The sequence below is a fragment of the Lontra canadensis genome, unplaced genomic scaffold, assembly GCF_010015895.1.
Source record: "Lontra canadensis isolate GAN:19392208 unplaced genomic scaffold, GSC_riverotter_1.0 scaffold104, whole genome shotgun sequence".
In the NCBI taxonomy this organism is placed as follows: domain Eukaryota; kingdom Metazoa; phylum Chordata; class Mammalia; order Carnivora; family Mustelidae; genus Lontra; species Lontra canadensis.
In genome coordinates this window covers 5,263,511-5,279,282 of record NW_022631098.1, presented here as the reverse complement: position 1 = coordinate 5,279,282, position 15,772 = coordinate 5,263,511, and the positions used below count along the sequence as shown (strand labels likewise).

At 44.7% G+C, this 15,772-nt stretch overlaps 1 protein-coding gene across 1 annotated transcript in view; it reads right to left on the bottom strand.

The window, feature by feature from the left end:
- Positions 1-1,032: 1,032 nt before the first annotated feature.
- The window catches only part of LOC116855575 (dixin-like), a 16,635-nt gene continuing 1,895 nt past the window's right edge, over positions 1,033-15,772 (bottom strand). Inside the window, exons 2-7 of the mRNA XM_032838412.1 lie at positions 12,581-12,673; positions 11,562-11,588; positions 7,568-7,697; positions 4,271-4,396; positions 1,755-1,986; positions 1,033-1,144 (exon numbers count right to left, since the gene is read on the bottom strand). Of these exons, the coding sequence (XP_032694303.1) occupies positions 1,033-1,144; positions 1,755-1,986; positions 4,271-4,396; positions 7,568-7,697; positions 11,562-11,588; positions 12,581-12,673 (720 nt within the window). The remainder of the gene's footprint in view (positions 1,145-1,754; positions 1,987-4,270; positions 4,397-7,567; positions 7,698-11,561; positions 11,589-12,580; positions 12,674-15,772) is intronic.

Below are 15,772 nucleotides of genomic sequence, written 5' to 3'. Positions count from 1 at the left end.
ATGATTAGTGGCTAATTTTATGTTATGTGAATTTTATAAATAAAAAAGCAATTTACTAAATGTAAAAATTAAAGTTGAGTAAGTATTAATATACTGATACAGTTATCAGTATATTAAAATGCTGGGAAGAATCCCATGTGACTGCAACAAATTAAATGGTCTATCAATCTAAGATGAAATTTTATGTGGAAAAGAAACAGTAAAGAAAATAAATGCACTTAAAATACATATAAGACAAAGAACAATTAGACTTAACTAGAACAGACTACACTGGGCTGGGTAGGAGAGAAAAGGTCATAAGAGCATAAATTAAAAATGATTCAGCAATGAAATGAAGTTAGTAAATAAGTTGACATGATCTGGGATGTATTTTTAGGAGCACGATTTACATGAGCCAGGAAAGTCGTCTTTTTCTGCCACTACACTTGGCATTGATCAGGCTTTATTAGAGCAGTGGGTCCTGTTTTGGTCTTTGCACTTGGCTCTAAGTGCTACAGATGGCTGTTCTGCTGGAGTCACAAACATCTTAGCCCACACCAATGCATACTAATCCGCCACAATTCCGGCCCTATAAATGAAAGCTGAAAACATCCTAATGTTCTCAGACAACTCTGCTCAGTTTTTCCTCCTGTTATACGCTTGCTAGAACCTTCTCAGGCCACACTTAGCGTTCAGCTCAGGCACAGAGGCAGTACATGGAACCAGCTGTCAGAAACGCTGGCCACCGAGACCAAACCAGGGGCTGGGCCCTCCCGGCTGCCAGTCATGCCCCCCTGTGGACAGAGCTGAGCACTGGCACTCAGCTCTGCACAACGCTTCCCTGTGTGGGAAACTTCCCCACTCACCACCCTCCCTACCTTCCAGCCAGCACAAAACTGCAAAGCAGCGAAGACAACCCCTTTAAAGTCAAACATAAACTGACCGGAAGAGAAAAGAGCGAGGAGCCTTACTGCCTGTCGTGTTGCTACTTGAAGCTGAAAACTCTGAGATGTGCCCCTCCTGCCCCCAGGACGGTCGTGCTAAAGAGCACGGTTACCTGGAGCAGCTGGACTCGGACGGGGACCTCTGCTGCCCTTCGTACTGCTGCACCAGGGCCCGCACGCTCCAGTACGGATTCTCGATCTCCTCGTCCATGCTGCTGTTCCTAAAGTCGGAGGGGAACAGCAAAGAAGAGGGTGTCAGTCCTTCAGGTCAACTCAGCGAGAACTGAGAGATGGCCACTCTCAGAGCGCGAAGGGGAGAAAGAGGAGGAAGGCCAAGCCCCTGCCTTAAAGACACCGGACACCCAGGAGGGAAGCAGACCTAAACACAACTATTTGCACCAGGCTCTGCAACACACAGGGTCCTGCCCTCTCCCAGCAGACATACAACCCCCAAAACGTTTCCTGCCATGGGTCTTCAGGACAAGCTGGCTTGAGTATACATTCTAGAGAGACACTCCCCCAGATGACTTGGAACACTGCTCCCACATATCTCCCCATGAAGAAAACACACTGTGCCAAAGGTATATATTTAACATCCTGGGCACCAGGACAAAAAATTACAAATATGATTCTTTTACTTTCTTCTAACTGCAAAGTAAACATCTCTTTTGATAGGGCTTTTCTGTCTTGGAACGTCCTCTCTGACCCCACGCTCCATGCTCTTTTCTGCAATGTGGGGCTGTTTAGGTGACACGTCCATCTATCGGACGATATCATTTGCCACAAATATCAGAGAGGAACAAGATCCCATCCCCAGATTTTGACCCTTACCTCTGTCTGTATCGAAAGATATCCCGTCCTGACCGTGACATGTCATGACACACGTCAGCCAGAGCAGCCGCTGCTCCCTGGGCCACAGCAGTGGCACAGTGTGGCTGGTGACTCTGCAGAGGGACTCTGGGGTCCCTTCCTTGGCTCACCGTCCTGTTGGAGCCAGGTTTGAAATGAGCTGCCAAGGCAAGGACCAGCCTCATGATAGACTTCAGGTTTCCTTCCACAATATCTGAGGGATAGAACAGACCCAGAGGTCCTAAGAGGGAGGCAGAGGGTTCATTCATTTAATACGTATTTGCTAGTGACACAAGTCTCTTTGTCCTCACAGAGCCACGTTCAACAGGAAGACAGAACGTTTAAAAGCAATAATAATGAAGTATGGTAATGTGTTACGGTAGAAGAACAGGATACTATGGGAGCACAAAGTAAAGGCATCTTATCCAGCCTGAGGTCTCAGGGAAGGACTCCTAGAGGAAGTGAATTTTAAACTGAGACTTGACTGACAAATAGTGGGCTCGTCAGGTGAAGGAGGAGAAGGAGAAATGTATTCCAAGAAGAGGGAACAGCAAGTGTAAAGGTCTAGAGGTGAGAGAGAGCACGACCCACAAGAGCTATGCTGTCCAATATGGGGGCCACTGGCCACATGAGGCTACCGAGCGCTTAGAGGGTAGATTCTGAATTGAAATGTGCTCCAAGGGTAGTACCTCACACAACAAAAGTCAGACTGAAACATATCTCATTAGACTTAGCACAAAAAATAGAAGGCACACTATCTCCTTCATAGCTGTTACATTGATTACATGTTGCATTTTGGATATACTGGGTTAACTAAAATGTTTTCTTAAAATTCATTTCTCCCATTTCCTTTTTATTTTAAATGTAGCTATTGGGATCTTTTCAGTTTCGTGTAGGAGACGCAGCACAGCACTGTGGCAGAGGAAACTGAAAACAGCACAGCGGGGTGAGGGGCTCAGAGTGCAGGGGTGCAGGTGAAGGGTGAGGCCGCAGGGGGAGAAATCAGAGGCTGGGTCAGAAAGGGCATGGCAAGCCCCAGGATGGACTTTGAATTTTCCCCTAAGGACCCGCACGTGCAGAGCAATAGCATGAGCTTATGTATTCTCAGAAACATCATTTTGGCTACAGTGTGGAGAGCGGTGGGGAGGGAGACAAAACTCGAGGCAATGAGACTAATTAGGAAGCTGCTGTACTTCTCCAGGTAAATGACAATTATGTCCTCAATGGCAGTATTCCCTCAAAATAGCTAACTTTAATGGGCCAGATCCCCAAGCCCACCCCTCAGGGGGACCAGAACAGAGATATTACGGCACTCTAAATTTTGCCCTAGAAAGAAAACGCATGCAAAAAAACAATGTGATTGGGGCGCCTGGGTGGCTCAGTGGGTTAAAGCCTCTGCCTTCGGCTCAAGTCATGATCCCGGGGTTCTGGGATAGAGCCCCACATCGGGCTCTCTGCTCCGAGGGAAGCCTGCTTCCTCCTCTCTCTGCCTGCCCTTCTGCCTACTTGTGATCTCTGTCTGTCAAATAAATAAATAAAATCTTTAAATAAATATTAAAAAAAAAACAATGTGATAGATCTGGTGAAAGTTAAAGTAAGGGAATGGGTAAAACTCCTATTTTTTTTAGTTTCATAGCACTGCAAATAGGCAAAGCTTGGAAAATGATTGACTGATACCTCCTACAGGGCGCTCTCCATGGTTAAGTGTCTGCCCCACCTGAATGATCCCAACACAGAAAACACCAATAATCCAACATGGAAGGAAGGCTCCCTACAGCCCTCATTCTCATCAGAGCCACAGGCAATCAGACCCAGAAACTGAAGCTGAAACAGACCCAGACCTACAAGCAATTCTAGAGAAACAGTGGGAGGGCCAGGGAGCCTGGGCTCTCTGACCACAGAAACGATTGCTTCCTTGCAGCTGGGCTCAATATGGACTGAGGAAGTGTCCTCTTTGGGTTCTGCAGCTATAAGAGAGGCTATGTACAGAGGTCCCAGAGCCCCTTTACATCTTGCCTGAAATATTCTGCAATATCCCCAAAATTAAAAGCTATAAACTATTTTTCTTCTGGAAAACTGGATGGGAAAATCTATAGCTATTATGATTTGAAATAATTCTTGAGCATAAAACCCAAGAAACTTGAAAAACATAATCTGTCTTCATTTTTGATTACTTAAATGAGACACTGTAAAGTTAATATCCCAATCTTGTCATTGCTACTGTATTTTCTTCACACATACACTCAAGCAGACCTTTATTCAATTAAAATGAATAGAGGATGTCTATCTCCATCCAGGTTTTCAAAGCACTCAGATTTTGATGATCCCCTGTCCCAAGAGGGTAACTCTTTATGGATAAATGATATAATGCCATGGGCCTAATGCTATTCCAGTCTACTCAGAAGCCTTGGCTATACAATGGATGGTTCTTCTGAACCTCATAATCACTGGGTAAAGCTGAGTTTACTCATCCCCCAAAGACGTGATGGGCCGCTGACCTTTAGCCGAAGTCTGGTGCATGCGAATCTTTTTGGAGGCCACAAACTGGAGCACTTTCTCCACATTATTCTTCATCTCCTGTTGGTTACTGGGAGCCAGCTGTACCCCCTTCAGTTTTTCTCCTGCTGTTAGAAGAAAGAAAACATACAAAAGCTATAGGGAGGAACACTATCAAAGTTTCCTAACAGCCAGATAGCAACGAAGGGAATATTTGATGGAAACACTAAGATTACATATAAATATGCAAGTGCGTTAAGCCTTGGTGTTGATCATTTGGATGTGGAATAAGAAAGGAAGAGCCTTTTGGAGGGTCTTCAAATTTTCAAAGCTATATGCAGGGGCCTGGGAAATGACCGTGTGTATGCTTCCTCATTCAACAAATCCTCACTGAGCACCCACCGCATGCCTGGCATTGTTGTGGGCACCAGTGAAACAGCCATGAACGACATGGACAGAGTCCCTTCCACTGCAGACCATCTATCTCCAGGGATGACAGAGGACCAAGTGAACCAGTACATGTTTAATATAATTTCAGGCAGTGGTAGGTGCTGTGAGGAAAAACGAAGAAAAGCAGCATCATGGCCTCCCTGATAGTCTATGTGGGCAGAGACCTGAATAAAGTAAGAGATGTTAGGATTTGAGGAGGAAGCATTCCAGACTGAAGAACCACAGGTACAAACACCAGGGTGGGGAGGGGGGCACCTGGGTGGCTCAGTGGGTTAAAGCCTCTGCCTTCGGCTCAGGTCATGATCCCAGAGTCCTGGGATCGAGCCCCACACTGGGCTCTCTGCTCAGCAGGAAGCCTGCTTCGTCCTCTCTCTCTGCCTGCCTCTCTGTCTACTTGTGATCTCTGTCTGTCAAATAAATAAATAAATAAATAAAATCTTAAAAAAACAAAAAACAAACCTCACACCAGGGTGGGAATGAGCTCAGCTTATCTGAGGAACAGCAGTGGCTGGAGTGGAGAGAGAAAGGGGAGTCAAATCCTAGGAGAAGGTTGACAGGTAAGCAAAGCCAGAGTCATTTAGGGTCTGTAGATTAATAATCTGTGTTTTAAAAGAGGACTCTATATGGACTCAGCCTACGTAGAGAGGAAATGGGGAGATTTGTTAGAAAATGAAACTAGTCAAGGCAAGGGTTAATGATGTTTTGGGCTTGACTGGAAAAGGCTGACAGGTGAAAAGTCAGGTATCGGGTAAAATTTTAATGTAAAGCAGATAGCACATGTGAAGGACTGGGTACGATATAGGAAGAAAAGAGAATAATTAAGGACAACTTCCACAGCTGGGTGAATGGTACCATCCTGTGTTACTTCAGAAGAAATCTGGAGGAGAGAGGAACTGGTAGGGAGAAGGATAGCCCAAGTTCTGATTAGGGCATGTGCAGTTAGAGCTGCATTTCAGACATTCGGGGCGCCATGTTGAACGTGAAGTTGATATTCATGTCTCGAACTCAAAGACAAGTTTAGAGCTAAAGTTACGGATGTGGGAGGAGATCACTTGGGGACAGAGAAAACACAAGGGCTAGGGACTGAATACGGAGGACTTCAACACTTAGAGGTCATGAAGGAGAAAAGCCAACAGGGCGAACCGGGGGAGCCAGTGAGGAAGGAGGGCCCTGGAAGCCAAGTAACGATGGTGACTGGAGGAGGAGGGACAAACTGTGCCAGGTTCTGCTAAGCTGAATAAAATGGGGGCTGAAGCCAAGCCACCAGATTTGATAAGGCAAAGGTTGTAACCTGGACGGAAGTAGTTTCAGTGGAGGAATGGATCAAAAGCTCGAAGACGGCACGTTAAAGAAAGAATGGGGACTAAGGCAGTGAATTCAGCAAGTCTTTCCATATACCAAAGTCACAATAAAATGCAGCATTTAAGAATCGGGGTTTTGGGAAACCAAGAATACATATTCATATTGTTTCCATATGCATAGAACATCTCTAGAAAGAAATGCAAGAAATTGCTAACACTGGTTGCTTCCAGAAAGAATACATCATTGGTGCGGCTGGAAAAAAGGCTTTTACATCCTTTTGTGGCTTCTGCATTTTCTATCTGATTATATTTTCAAGTATAATCAATTCAAATCAGTGAAAATGAGGGCTTGAAATGAACTTTGGAATTAAAATAGATCTAGTTTTTTGCCTCTCCTTTGCCACGGTACAGTTACGTGGCCTCGGAAAGTCGCTTAGCCTTTCTGAACCTCATAAATGAGTAAGGCGGTAGTACTCATCTCATCTCCACGGCATAAATCATCTGAAGTACCTTAGCACAATCCTCGATACATTCAAAGTGCTCAATGAATTTATTTATTCATTTTTATAAATCTTCTAAGCTTAGTTTCCTGAAAATGGGGATGACAGTATCTGCTTCTCAAGGGCTGATAATTAAATGAAATGAGATAAAAAGTGTTCAATAATGGCAGCTCTAACTATTACCATCATTATTATTATAAAGGGGTACCCTGATGAATCCATGAGCTGGCCCATGGAGGTAGCAATCCGGGCTCTTTCCATGCCACGTGCAAGCCCGCATCTCTCAAGGACTAAGCAAGGTCAGCTGATTAATAGAACAGTAAATGCCAGAGGGCCTATTATGTGCCAGGCACTTGGGTAGGAGTTGTGGAAACAGAAAAAAAAAAAAAATACACTGTACCTGCTCTTAAAGAGCTCAGTCTATAGAGGAGAGCCAGGAAAACAGTTACTGCTCAGCGAATGGCAATACTGTCATGATAACAGCTGTGGACAAATGCTGTGGACACAGGGTATGCTGTCCTCCAGTAAGAGCGGCTAGCAACAGCTCCAGGGCTCCCTGAGGATGAGCCTTTTCATGGGACGATATGGGATTGTCACGGAGGGCTCCTTTTGCTGGCAAACCCTCCTTCTTTTGGCCTGACTGCTATTTTCTTTTCCAGCCTTGGTTTGGACATCAGTTCTTCTGGCAAGCCATCCCTGAACCCTAGGACTGATTGGATGCCTCCATCCACCCATGTGCTCCTCTCTGTCCTTACCCCATCAGAGTCCAAAGTACATGAATGGAATTTCATTCCCTTTCCAGTGTTTCCAACTAGATTGGGACACTCCTGAGAGCACAGACTGTGCTCACAATCACATTGCCGGAGCATAATACGGCGCCCAGCACACAGTTTGCTGACTCATAAATAAATGAATTAACGTTGGGCAAGTATGTTAAACCTTCTATACTTCCATTTCCGTATATTACAAAGCAGCGGCAAACTGCTCTGAAGGGCATGTGGAGGCTAAAGAAGGCACGTTCTGGCATCAGAGCCCAGGGCCAACTGACCAACGATTTCGATGAGATACACCAGGATCACCCCATCCCGAAGATCCTGTCGCAGGTCCTGCACCGGCTTCACCGCTGGCCTCTTCTTGAGCTGTGCGTTCACCCAGGCCACGTAAGCCTGCAGCTGTTGCTGGAAAAATCAAAGAAAGAAGAGAAAGTTTGCACGTTATTGTTCTCCTTCGCCCCGTGCCTTCTAAGGCAGTATTTGAGAATGGGCTCTGGGGGGAAATCCATATCCAAAGGGAGGAGGAAGTTTCAAGGAAAAAAAGAGGATGGCAAGACAGGGAGCATGTTCTAAAAATTTCTGGTTTTCTGCTAATCTTCAGGGAAAGCTAACCGCTGACTTGCTGGCAGGATAGACACTGATAAGCAGATGAGTGTTTCAATGACAATGACTCCTGCTTTCCTTGTGTATTCTCTGTTGACCGGGAATGAGGCCTGGCAAGAAGCAGAGCCAGTTTTGGGTGTAATCACTGCTGTCAGCAGCACATAGTGCTTCACAGGAATAATCACTTGTGTTTCGAATGCACAATGGACAGTGATACTCAGAAGACTGGTCTTGGGGAACCAGGAATAAACAGCAAACCTGCTCAGAACCGCGTCTCCCATCGCTCTTCACAATGAGACTTAACTGAAATCATCTCAGGGTCAACCCAAGATTTATTCTTCTGAGCCCATAATCCTGGAATTGCTACAGTTAGTGTTAATCCATACTTTATACTGTCAAAGAGGATCTAGTTGCTTAAAACCTGCACAAAGAAGGAAAAGAAAAGGCTTTAGAGAGCAGTACCTGAAGACTTGGGTAGGGGAGATGGAGAACTTTCATTTATTGTGAGACTAAGCCAGCCAGTATCATCGGAAGCCTGATGGGCCCAGATAGGGACCTATAACCCATCCCAGCCCTTGGATAACCTGACATATTCCATTTTCTCCCTTACACAAAGCTCGTAGTCAGGGGTCTATTCCAACTACACATTTGTTCTGAAGATGGGCACTAAGTATCAAAATAGCACATAACAACATCCCAGAAGCAGCATCAGCTCTGTCTGGTTTCTGCAGAAACCCAAGACCCCAAACCTAAAAATCAGATTCAAGGGCTAATGGGTATTAAGTTACAGTCTGGTTAAAGAACACTTGATTTCTAAGCCCCAAGTACCTCATCAATGAAATGATGTTGGAAAGTACTCACTGCCTGCTTCCTGAGCTTAAATGAAATCTTCAGTATTTTCTCTGTGTCGATTTGTGGGAATAAATGAAGTCTTTGTAAGACAGCACTAAGGCAATAATCTATCAGCCGCTGACAAACTGCAGGAAGTGCCCTATCAGTGGGGGGGCGGTGGGGGTGGGGGAGAAATCCAATACCTACCTGAACTATACACCAGTTTTGGTGTTTGATGTGTGTTTTATTGTATTAATGAATGTACCTGAAACAGGACCTGCCACACATCTGATGTCATTATTCTCATCATTATCACCATCTAAGTAATTCTCGCAAAAGCACTGAAGGGTCAGTGTCCTCTCCGTTCTCTGGATGAAGTTCAGAGAAGTTATGTAACTTCCCCAATGTCCCCAGCTAGGACGGAGCAGACATGGCATTGAAACACAGTAAGTGCGGTCCAAGCATTGACCAAGGACTTTGTGCTGCCCAGCTCAGTCCACACCTTCTGCCTGATATGGGCCAGGCTCCCGCCCAGACTCTACTCCCGTCCGCAGCACTGTGGGAGGCAGACCAGGCAGGCAAAAGGGCACCTCTGCAGTAAACCACTCTGCTCTGGGGAAAAGGAGTTAAGACTGGAAAAGGCATTAAGGGTAACAGCTGGGATCTCACCACCTGGGTCACATATAAAACTAACCAAAACAACACCCAGTAGGAACCAGGACAGTCTCTTCAACCACAAACAGTGCTGGGAAAACTGGGCAGCCACATGTGGAAGAACGAAACTGGACCATTCTCTTACACCACACACAAGATAAATTCAAAGTGGATGAAAGACCTAAATGTGAGACAGGAATCCATCAAAATCCTAGAGGAGAACACAGGCAGCAACCTTTTCAACCTCGGCTGCATCAACTTCTTGCTAGCTACATCTCCAAAGGCAAGGGAAACAAAAGCAAAAGTGAACTGCTGGGATTTCATCAAGATAAAACGCCCCACCGGGGCGCCTGGGTGGCTCAGTCGTTAAGCATCTGCCTTCCGCTCAGGTCATGATCCCAGGGTCCTGGGATCTAGTCCCACACCAGGCTCCCTGCTCTATAGGAAGCCTGCTTCTCCCTCTCCACTCCTGCTTGTGTTCCCTGTCTCGCTTTGTCTCTCTCTGTCAAATAAATAAATAAAATATTAAAAAAAAAAAAAAAAAAGCTCCTGCACAGCAAAGGAAGGCATCAACAAAACTAAAAGGCAACCTACAGGAAGGGAGAACTTATTTGCAAATGACATATCAGATAAAGGGCTAGCATCCAAGATCTATAAAGACCTTATCAAACTTAACACACAAAAAACAAATAATCCAATCAAGAAATGAGCAGAAGACATGAATAGACATTTCTCCAAAGAAGACATACAAATGGCCAACAGACACATGAAAAAAATGCTAAACATCACTTTGCATCAAGGAAATACAAATCAAAACCACAATGAGATACTTCCCCACACCAGTCAGAATGGCTAAAATGATCAAGTCAGGAAACAATAGATGTTGGCAAGGATGTGGAGAAAGGGAAACCCTCTTATACTGTTGGTGGGAACGCAAGCTGGTATCAGTCACTCTAGAGAACAGTATGGAGGTTCCTCAGGAAGATAAAAAATAGAGCTACCCTAAGACCCAGCAATTGTACTACTAGGTATTTACCCCAAAGATACAAACGTAGTGATCCGAAGGGGCACGTGCACCTCAATGTTCATAGCCAGCAATGTCCACAATAGCCAAACTGTGTTAAGAGCTGAGATGGCCATGGACAGACAAATGGCTAAAGAAGATGTGGTGTGTGTATACAATAGAATATTACTCAGCCATCAGAAAGGATGAATACTTACCATTTACATCAACATGAATGGAATTGAAGGGTATTATGCTGAGTGAAGTAAGTCAATCAGAGAAAGACAATTATCATATGGTTTCACTCATATGTGGAATACAAGAAATAGCACACAGGATCATAGGGGAAGGGAGGGAAAACTGAACAGGAAATCATCAGAGAGAGACAAATCATGAGAGACTCTTAACTGTAAGAAACAAACTGAGTGTTGCTGGAGGGGAGCTGGGTGGGGGGATGGGGTAACAGGGTGATGGGCAGGAAGGAGGGCACGTGATGGGATGAGCGCTGGGTGTAACACACAACTGATGAATTAATGAACTCAACATTTGAAGCTAACAATGTACTGTATGTTGGCTAACTGAATTTAAACAATAATTTTTAAAAACCCTCCTAACCAATCTCCCTGTGCCTAATATCATCTTCAACAGACCCACCACACATTCCTGCTTCAGATCCTTCACTGGCCTCTCTTTTATTTATTTATTTATTTATTTATTTGACAGAGAGAGAGAGATCACAAGTAGGCAGAGAGGCAGGCAGAGAGAGTGGGAAAGCAGGTTCCCTGCTGAGCAGAGAGCCCGATGTGGGGCTCCATCCCAGGACCCTGAGATCATGACCTGAGCCGAAGGCAGAGGCCCAACCCACTGAGCCACTCAGGCGCCCCTTTACTGGCCTCTCTTAACAAGATAAAACCCAACCTCCTTAGCTGCATTTAGTTTCATGTGCTGGCTGCTACCTCTTCTCCAGCTTTACTTACCACCCTCCCACCTGCCTGCCCCATTTCAGTTCATCCAAACCACGCGCACTGCCCTAAACGCACCGAGCCATCCAGCCACTCTCCCTCCCTGAGCTTGGTGCCTCCTCTTAAGGCTCAGCTCGGGCATCACCTTCTCCAGGAAGCCTTCCCTGACTCCCCACACACTTCAGCTCTGGTCTCGTTGAGGATGTCCTATGTCACACAGGGCTCTGAGAGCACCAGCCCAACCTGGGCCCATAATTTGGGGCTTGGGGAGGGGTGGCAATGGAGACAGTGAGCTCAAAGGAGCTCAGGTCTGAACCATGCTCTGTGCAGGGAGTGACAACAGTTCAGAATTCTTGGACTCTAGATTGACAGGGGTATGACAAATATTTGAGTCGGTGAATCATCTGTCACATTTCATCAGGCCGAGACTTAAAGCGATTGCAAACGTTAATAATGCAGGGGCAGACGAGAACAAATGGTCCACGTTAGGCCAAGATCATTTCTACTTGAGTAACCACAGGCTTCTGTTGGCTATTGAATAGAAGTCCTGTCTGATGCAAAACTGATCAGAGGTTCTAACAGTACTTTTCAAGCACATTAATCTCCGCTCTGGTCTTTCAACAAAAGAGGATTCTACAGCATGAACGATAATAATAGTCACCACTGTTCTCAACACCCACTCTATGTCAATAATTATGCTAGGTCCCTCATTCATGCATTCATTTATTTATTTAGTAAATTCTATACCCAATTTGGGGCTGGAACCCACAACCCCAAGATCAAGAGCCACACGCTCAGCTGACAGGGCCAGCCAAGTGCCCCTCTGCTATGTCCCGGGAACACATTTTTCCTATTGCTAACCTGCCAGGGAGGTTTTACTTTTGCTAATTGGAGTCTGAGACTCCAAAAAAGGTGAAATAACTTGTTCCAGGTCATGCAAACAGCAAACCGTGACTATGATTCGAACTCCCAAGCCAATGTTCTTTTCACCAGACCACACTATTGCCTAAATAAATGCATCCCTGAGGTTTCAGTGACTCTCCCTCAAACTCTCAGAATGGAAGGCACCGTAGTCGAAACCAGTTTCTCCACCGCATCCAGTACTTGGGTGTCTCAAGTAATAATCTACATGAAGCAGCTATCTACTACTCCAAGCATGTCCCCCAGGCCAGCAGCATCCGCATCACCTGGGACTCTCAGGCTCCAGTCCAGGCCTACTCAATGAGGACCCATACTTTAAACAGATCTCCTCGGGATTCATAGGCACATTGAAAATTGAGCAGCACTGTTCCCATCCCTGGCTGTGCATCAAGATCACAACGGAAGATCTTAAAAAACACAGACATGTAGACATTACCCCATCAAATTCTCTCCAGGGGGTTTAACTTAGAAAGCTTTTTTCCCCCCAAGTTCCCTCATATGATTCTTGTAGAGCCAAACTGAGTCTTCTAGCAAAACACTCCAGTTCCCTTGACCAAGGGGTTTCCTACACCCTGATTATCCATCAGAAGCACCCCTAAAGCTTCTTAAAAATACTAATGTCTGGGGCCCACTACACACCAGTCAGAATTTCTGAGAGTAGGGCCCAGGCACATCAGTATTCCTTAAGTGCTCCTACATACATCCAGAGTTTTGAGCCAAGGTCAACATCCCTTACATAAAATGGTTTCAAGTACTATTGCTCTCTGGCCTAAATCTCTCTGACACCAAGACATCTAGAACCTAACATAATACTCTGGGTATAAAAGGAGACATGAAGATTCCTCATTCTAGACATTTCTCTCTTCTTTTTCTTCTTCCTTGGCCACCAGAAAACACTGTTGACCCACACTAGGGGCTTATTCAAAACCCCTAAGTATTATTTTTTTTAAAGATTTTATTTGAGAGAGAGAGAGCGAGTACAAGAGGGGGTAGGGTCAGAGGGAAAAGCAGACTCCCCAGTGAACAGGAAGCCCAATGTGGGACTAGATCCTGGGACTCCAGGATTATGACCTGAGTCAAAGGCAGTTGCTTAACCGACTGAGCCACCCAGATGCCCATTTTTATTTTATTAACTGTTCTTTTCGAAATAATTCCATACTTACATGAAAGTAACAAAAATGGTACATTGAGTTTCCCAATACCCATCATTCCCTAGCTTCCCCAAATGTTTATATCCTACAGAACGATAGTGTAAGATCAGAACACGTCATTCATACTAACATAATACCATTAACTAATTTCCAGACCTTATTCCAATTTCACCAAATTGTCCCACTGTCCTTTTACTGTCCAAGATCTCATACTACGTTGAGCCATCCTGTCTGTCTTGTTGGTCTCCTCCAATCTGGGACAGTTGGTAAGTCTTTCTCTGTCTTTCATGATCTTGACAATTTTGAAGAATATTGCCCAGTTATTCTGTATAGTGTCCCTCAGTTTGGGTTTGTCTGCAGTTTCTTACTGATTAAATTCAAATTATGGATTTGGGGCAAGAATAACACATAAGTCATACTGTACCCTTCCCACTGCGCCATATCAACAGGCACATGATGCCAATACATCACAATACAAAATTAATTGTGATCAAATGGTTAAGGTAGAGTCTGCCAGGTTTCCCTACTCTAAAGCCATATTCCCCTTGTAATTGGTAAGTATCCTATGGGAAAATGGAAATATCCTTTTTCTCATCATCACCTTATCTGTCCATTTTTTTTTAAGATTATTTATTTATTTATTTGACAGAGAGAGAGAGAGAGAGATCACAAGTAGGCAGAGAGACAGGCAGAGAGAGGGGGAAGCAGGCTCACCGCTGAGCAGAGAGCCCGATGAGGGGCTCGATCCCAGGACCCTGAGATCATGACCAGAGCCAAAGGCAGAGGCTTAACCCACTGAGCCATCCAGGCGCCCCTTATCTGTCCATTTTAAATTGAACATCGATTTTTCATTCCTGAAAAAACATTGAGTTTTCCTGATTGATTACTATGACGTTCCCCAAATGATGATTTTCTAATTCCACCATTTCTTCTACAAGTAGTAATTGGAATTCCTAATATGAGGAGCTCTCCCTTCCCCCTCCCCCCAATAACTTATTTATGTCAGTATGAGCTCATAGGCATTTATTTCACTTATATTTACTTTTTTTTTTTTTAAGATTTTATTTATTTATTTGACAGACAGAGATCACAAGTAGGCAGAGAGGCAGGCAGAGAGAGAGGGGGAAGCAGGCTCCCCGCTGAGCAGAGAGCCAGATGCGGGGCTCGATCCTAGGACCCTGGGATCATGACCTGAGCCGAAGGCAGAGGCTTTAACCCACTGAGCCACTCAGGCGCCCCACTTACATTTACCTATTATGTTAATCCATTACTATCATTATTTATTTTGTTACTCATATTGGGATGAATGTTGGCTTCTGTATCCTTTTCATATGCTCCATTTACTTTTTAAGAAACTGCGGTAAAAATAAATAAATAGGGGCGCCTGAGTGGCTCAGTGGGTTAAGCCTCTGCCTTTGGCTCAGGTCATGATCTCAGGGTCCTGGGATCGAGCCCCGCATCTGGCTCTCTGCTCTGCAGGGAGCCTGCTTCCTCCTCTCTCTCGCTCTCTCTCTCTGCCTGCTTGTGATCTCTGTCTATCAAATAAATAAATAAAATCTTTAAAAAAAAAATTTGTCATCTGAACTCTTTTTGAGTGTATAGTTCAGTAATGTTTAGTGTATTCCCACTGTTGTGCATTGAATCTACAGATCTTTCTCATGTCGCACAACTGAAACCCTGTATCCATTAAACAACAAATCCGATTTCCCCCTCCTCTCAGGCCCTGACAACCACCATTCTATTTTCTGTTTCTATGAATTTGAATAGTTTAGATAACTCAAATACAGGGAAACATACAGTACTTGTCGTTTTGCGATTGGCTTATTTCACTTAGCATAATGTCCGCAAGGTTCATCTATGTCGTTTCATGTGTGTGAAATTCCTTCCTTTTTCAGACCGAATAATATCCAAAAGTAAGTTTACACCACATATTGATTATTCATTCATCTATTGGTGAACACATGGATTGATTCCACCTCTTGGCTCTGGTGAATACTGCTGCTAAGAACATGAGTGTGCAACACTGATCGTCAAGACCCCACTTTCAATCCTTTTGGACACAGACCCAGAAGTAGGACTGCTGGATCATACAGCCTGATCATGTTTCTTGAACACTTCCTTACTTTCTGGCATCAGAAAATATTCTACACTCCTCATCTTGTACTTTCTCTGCCCAGCTCTGGAATCAGCTATTTCTCAAAAGAACTCCAGTTCTTTCTACTGGAGAATAGCTTTTAGAAACCAGATTTTGGGCATGAGTTGTGCTCACTGTTACTGGGGTAACATTCTTGACCCTCATAGTAGCATAGTAGGAAACAGGTGTATGTACACACACACACACACACACACACACAC